General features: G+C 35.9%; 1 protein-coding gene across 1 annotated transcript; it reads left to right on the top strand.

Annotated features, from left to right (window-relative positions):
- The first annotated feature begins 354 nt into the window (after positions 1-354).
- Positions 355-6,730, top strand: Vps36 (vacuolar protein sorting 36). The gene has a single exon (XM_081765548.1). It carries the CDS (start codon positions 581-583, stop codon positions 1,745-1,747), a length of 1,167 nt encoding a protein of 388 aa, XP_081621674.1. The 5' UTR covers positions 355-580; the 3' UTR covers positions 1,748-6,730.
- The last annotated feature ends 233 nt before the right edge of the window (positions 6,731-6,963 follow it).

Here is a 6,963-nt window from a genome sequence, read left to right as displayed (position 1 = left end):
TTGTGTTGATGCATGCCTATGCGAAATGAAATCTATAAAATAGTGAATAAATTTAGGGGTGGAAGAGAAAGAGAGAGCTGCTTAAAACAATAGTTCTATTCTGTACTAATCCTGTCTAATTTTTGCAGTCCACAATGCAACGCAAAAGCTGGTATATCAAAGTTTGCGTTGACTTTGTGGAATGTCACAAAACATCTGGGGCCTTATGCAGAGTTGTTCTGATATCGACTAACATATGTTTTCTGTAGTAGTCAGGCTTTTTGTGTGATGCTAATCATATGTCAAAACTACTTTGCATAAGGCGACTGTCCACTAAAATTGGTAACTGTAACTAATCTCATAATAAAAAATTGACTGGCAGCACTGATCAATTGAAGATCAGATGTTCTTGTATGTAGGTGTAAATGTAATTTCAAGATTTTACTTTAATATTTTTGTGATAATAAGTCGACAGATGTGTTCATCTGTAACTTTTCGGAAGAACTGTAAGTGACAAAGAAGCCAATGTTCTCAATCTAATTTGATATCTAGGTACATTAAAGAAAACGTGTTTTGTGTTCTGACGTGTTTTGAATTAGTGATGGATCGGTTCGAGTACGCCGAAGCCAAGTCTGTACAAGATGAAGAAAGACTGTTTAATGAATTCGATATTAAGCTTTATGATGGTGAAGATAAGACATCATTTGATCACGGACAGCTAGTACTCACATCTCATCGTCTGATTTGGGGGACACCTAATGACGTAACACAAGGAAAAACTTGTCTTTCATTACCATTGAAGTATATTGTGTTGTGTGATATTGAAGGTTCTTCGTCATTATTTGACCGAAAGAAAATTGTATTGCATCTTCTGCAAGCACCGGTAACCAGAGTACCAGGGCCAATTTCAAGAAGTAAATACGACTATATTAAGCTTGCGTTTAAGGGAAATCAGTTACGGATAAATGAGTTCGTAAGTGTTCTAAATAACGCAATGCAGAAGAAAAAGTGGGAAAGCTCTAATTTTAATAAACCAACACCGTCAAAGAGCCATAAGGTGATGGCAAGACATGGTATCGTAGGCATTGAACGGCAACTAGAAGAAAGAAACAAAGCTACTGATGCAACAATAAGTAAAGCATTTGAAGACCTTACCAATTTGATGTCAATGGCAAAAGAAATGGTGAACTTATCAAGGGTAATATCAAGCAAAATTAAAGATAAACATGGTGATATTACAGAAGATGAGACTGTTAGATTTAAGACCTATTTAATGAGTTTTGGTGTTGATGATCCAGTGACCCGTGAAGGGTGTAAAAGTGAAAATGCTTATCATAGAGAACTCGCAAAAGAAGTAGCGGATATTATGGAAGTACCCATCAGGGATGTTGGTGGTATGATGACATTAGCTGATGTATATTGTCGTGTTAATAGAGCAAGGGGATTGGAGTTGATTTCTCCAGAGGACTTACTTGGTGCATGTGTATTACTGGAACAGTTAAACTTGCCCATCAAACTAAGGGAATTTGAGAGTGGTGTGAAAGTGCTTCAGTTAGTGTCTCACAACGAGAAAGAAACGGTAGAGAAAACAACGAATTTAGTGCAAGAGAAGAATACGTTAACCGCGGAGGAATTAGCTCAATTGAATGGAATTTCAGTTATATTGGCAAGAGAGCATTTGTTCTGTGCTGAAAAGGCCGGGAGAATATGTCGCGATGACAGTATTGAGGGTCTTAGATTCTATCGTAATTTGTTCTTGGAAAGGTAGCATGTAAGCTCCTTAAATTGTTTAATGGTAATTGCCTTCTGTAAATACTCTATAAATCGTTGCTACTTTTTTTTTTTTTTAATGTGTCCACTTTTTTTTTTTTTTAAATATATATATATATATTAGTTTCAAATGAATTTTCGTATCGTCATGTTTTTGGAATTCAATTCAATGAGTATAGATTTACATATTTTGTTATCTTAAAAGAAACAAAAAAGAAAAGTAACAGTTAACAAAGTACCATGATAAGATGGACTGAGGCAACGAATCTCTTACCTTACTTTGTTAAAGTCATTTCATTAGCTAATGATTCCCAATAAAGTCCTTGCTAGCGTTAAGGATGTATCAGTTAACTTGCTAACTAGTTAACGATGATGAGATATGAAGCTGTTTACAATGTTGTATTGGTTTTTATTGTTATTTTAATATACGTTACCAAGAATTACTCCTCTTTGGTTTTCGTTGTTCAGTCTTGGCTCGTAATCACAAATAGTTCTTATTTTCATGCTTTCTTTGCTCTTCGCTAAATAGTTATTCGCCTGTATTGTATTACTTCGCAGTACCTTCCAACTGTTAATTGTTCAAACTAAGCAGTATTCACAAATAACGAAAACATTGAATCCTTACCTTCTCTTTTCCAAGCAGCACTATAAACAACTCCCTACCACAGTATCATGTGAATAGGCTTTTAGAGGGGGGGATTGGAGGCGGAGCCCCCTATCCTTATATTCATTAAATATGAACTTTTCTTACCAGGAAATACACACTTACTGCCTTAGACAATGTGTCTTAAGGGAGTAGTTACATTAATGAATGCAGATTGACTTCAGGAGGATTCTGCATAATTATAATGTGTGCACTTACGGCGTAAACTTTTACAGTACATAAACTACAAATTAACTTTGAATCACAAATCAACTGCTATGTAGCTACTAAAAGCATGAATGTTATCTGTGTCAGGGCAGGAGCACAGCAGGGAGAAGCCCGACCCGTAGCGAGTTAGTGCGCTCGTTAGATTGCAGGCGCGACAGCTACGGTGGGTATATGTAGAAGTAAGGATAGTGAAAAAACACTATATGACATAAAATACATGCCTTCTGTATGCAGAGCTTTGCGACAGTAGTATGAACACTTCATACACTAGTTTCACATAGCACTTCACCTCATTATGTTTTTCTAGTGTTATACTAGCCTATGTGCTATAGGACACACTTTCCACATCGTATTTCTACCTTTGTACGTGAAAGAGGTAAGGTCCCGACATATTTTGATTACTTGCACAATCTTGTTGTGAAATCAAGTAACAAATTTCTCCTGTTTATTTTACAAATTTATGCCTCCATAAAATGGGATAGTACTCAAAATTTTGCCACATTACACCACATTTGGTTAAGATGCTGTGCTCCATAATTTAACTTCGTTTTTCTCGCTAATTAATTATTCTACACTGATTAGCTTTATTACCGTTTTTATTACCCTCATGCTGACATTTCGTGACGTAAGTAACGATACTCCACTTGATCCATATCGGTTATTAGCCATGCTTTAACAACATAGAAAATTTTCTTTTAACGTACAAGGTGTTGATATATATGATTTGTGACCTTGATATTTTCCTCTCTTTATATGGGAGTATCGTCTGACAAGGAACCCCTTGAGTGCGAGGTCGCAAGCGCAATCTCGCGTAAGGCTCATTTGAAGATATAGTGTGTACAATGTTGTCAGGAAAAATATTAGCTGCTAATGACTCACCATGTGCATCAAAAATGCGACAAAAAATATGTGTCCGGGAGGTATAGAGGTCAACCTATGCGATGTATGTATTACACTTCACAAAATGGACATCGTCAACATTCACGAAATGTTCGAAACAAACAATTAACTTGCGCTATGAACACCGAATGAAAAATGATGCACCACAATGATCATAAAGTTTCGCACGATCAAGATCGAAGGCGAACTTCTTCGGAGTTACAAACCATTCAGGGCGTTCAGCTAGAATGCATAATAGAATCATATTGGTATAAAGGGAATATGAGAACTTCCGCTTGAACTTCGTCTTCGATCTTGATAGTGCGAAAGTTTATGATAATTGTGAGGCGTCATTTTTCATTCGGTGTTCATAGCGCAGGTTGATTGTTTGTTTCGAACATTTCGTGAGTGTTAACGAGTGTGTTTATTTTGTGAAGTGAAATACATACATCCCATAGGTGATTGGTCTCTGCACCTACCGGACATGTATTTTCTGTCGCCCTCCTGATGCATATGGTGTGTCGTTAGTAGCTAATATTTTTCCTGTCAACATTGTTCACACTACACTTTCAAATGAGCCTTACTAGAGATTACACTTGCAACCTCGCACTCAAGGGGTTCCTTGTGAGTAATAGACCTCTGAAGAAAAAATCAAGATTTTATTTACATACTTCCCAAACTGTCTTTTAGCTTGTATTTAAAAAAAAATAATTTTAAACTGTAAAAAGTTTTTCTCACTGTAAAATATTAGTGTGTGAGTAAAAACTACCTAATTTCACGAGCTATGGAATCCGGACCGTGTAAATAGTAAGAATTTTTTTGCATCTGAAGTTCATAAATTAGAAGTATCCTGAAGTACAGGGAAGAAAGGAGTTGGACAAATAAGTGAATAGAATCTTAGTTTCTGCGTCAAAGACCTATCCCCCAGACGATGTTTCCAATGTAAAGGAAGGGAAATACCAGCATCACAAATCAAATAATTCAACACAGATCAAGAGTGGGAAAATTCACGATTCCATTCTTTTTTTTTTTTTTTTTTTTTTTTTTTTTCATTTAAATTGATTTTTGTATTTAAATCACTTGTATTTGATGTTCCTTTTTTAACTGGTAAATTGGTTCATCGTTGTTTTATTATGTGACGGAATTAAAACGAAATCGGAATGTTTCCGATGTTTATGCTTTTTCCCTTGATGTGACATACGTGATAGTTGCTTACTGCATTATTGTTCTCCCAACATATAAAAGTGGACGATGACAGCGATCCTGAGTTGCTAGAGGATGCTTAGTTCAAATATGAACAGTCTTACGACATCTCCCTCATTGCTATATGATAAACGTACGCAATTTCAGCACAGGAAACCCGGGTTTGATTTCAGATGGGATGGGGCTAGGATTCCACTTTAAACTGCAGGTACACGCCTCATACAGCCTTGGTGCTGATCAAGACCTTAGACTCCAAATAAAGCCATCAACCATAGTCTTACCTCATGTCACGAATTTTTGTATTTTAGACCTTCAGTGTTCGCCGACAGTTTTATCGATGACTTCTTAGAGTTGCTGAACTGGACTCATATTTGAAAGTCTTCCCTTCCTATGGAAATTTTCTGAGGCAAAAGCAGATAACGTCACTTCTCGAAACTGAAATAAAATTTGCTTACTGGAGAACGTTTGTTGCTCGTTTTATAGGATTTTACTGTTTTTAGTTCTTTGTCCAGCCTGTGAGTAAAAAGGGTGAAATAACTAATCTTCCGGTGCACACGTATCCACCTTCGCTAACGCGCCTCTTCATGGATATATTATTGCTCGTATCTTTCTGGTTCACCCTGCTCTTAGGCGGATTACATGCAATACTAGCTTATAGTGAACCTAGCTGAGGTTGTTGGGTGTTTTTCGCATAATACGCTACCGTAAGTCGTCTACTGTGAACTTCATGACGCAGCCATATTGGTTACAAATGCTAAGTACCATTGCTAAGGTAGTATAATAGTTTTAACTTACGTCGCGCTTAATATAAATAGCTATTCCTATACATTAATTAGTATAATGATGTGATTTAACTAATAGTGAACATTTACCATATCACGAAACAAAGTTATTGTGTATATCCATTCCTGTAGCTCGAGAATACGGAGTCAGAAACAAAAGCATAGACATAAGCATCACGTTTCTTAATATACTCTAAAATCGTATTTTCTTGCCGTTTCTCCACGAATTGAATACCGATTTACATCCCTGCAAACTTACCTATATAATTGAAAATAAAATCGACATTATCTGTTCGTCATCACGAAGAAAAAAAAATGGCTAAACGGTTTGAAATTAAACTTTGAGCATAGTTAGCATTTGGCACGAGGTGTTTTCTTTTAATGATGTCACGCTTATTAAAATGACTTTCCGAAAGGATAGGGGAAAGCAGGTTCAAATTCTATGGCAAAAGTAGAGCTTTGGGATTAAACGCGACATATTAATTCCTCCTTAAAAATAAGTAGACACTTACGCCAGAGTTTTCAAGAATTCTACTTCTAAATGGGAAAGAGGCCCATTTCAGTAATATTTACAATGCTGCTACCTTTTCACGAGAAAACGGCCATACCATTTGAAATGGATTTTTAAACTAAGTTACCATTTGACTAAAATAGTGAGAGGTTAGGTCTGTATCATTGGCCTAACCTCTCTCTGTTTTGATTGAAAAATGTAACCTAAGTGGGGAAATACTTTAGTTAAAGGGGGAAAACTAATCTAATATACCTTTTAAATATTGGATGAAACTATTCTTTCCGTGCAGAAAACGAGCATTCGGCTAGTATTCTATAAAAACTATTGTTTTCACCAGCGTTAGCGGCAGTGGAATGCACGCAGAGGAAGACAATTGCGAAAAACACACCGACCTGTGCTAGTCACTATTTTCGATTCTGGGGAGGATAAAGCGAGAAAGCCTGTGCTGGAAGGCGTCTAGAGGAAGAGTGCACTAGCGAAGGTTTGTATGCACGTAAGGAAATATAAATGTGACGAAACTTACAGACTTTTGCTAGGTATTCAATACTAGATAACTTATTGCTTTACAATTGCATAATAATAAACCATGCCTTTTTAATGTTGTTTGTGTGTTTTCGATGAATTCCATGTTTGACGCCTACACACATAGTTGATTAAGTACTACTCGTTCTTTTCGAATCAATAGATCTTGCCTGTACAAAAAAAAAAAAAAAAAAAAAAAAAAAAAAAAAGCACGTTATTAATAATTTCATATTAAGTTCAATCAAAAGCATATTAAAAATTGTTGCATGTTTTAATGACGTTGTGTTACGTTCCAGCGACAACGAAGTACATTTCATATGAAAGTAAGTTATATTTACAGATTGCTTGTAAACTATTATGACTACATTCAGATAGCAAACAGATCATTCTCAGTCTCGGTTGTATACTGATAGCAGAAAATGTATATTATTCCTTATATTAGTATT

This window comes from Thermobia domestica, chromosome 1, assembly GCF_964235325.1.
Source record: "Thermobia domestica chromosome 1, izTheDome1.hap1.1, whole genome shotgun sequence".
Taxonomy (NCBI): Eukaryota; Metazoa; Arthropoda; class Insecta; order Zygentoma; family Lepismatidae; genus Thermobia; species Thermobia domestica.
This window is presented reverse-complemented; position numbering and strand designations above follow the sequence as displayed.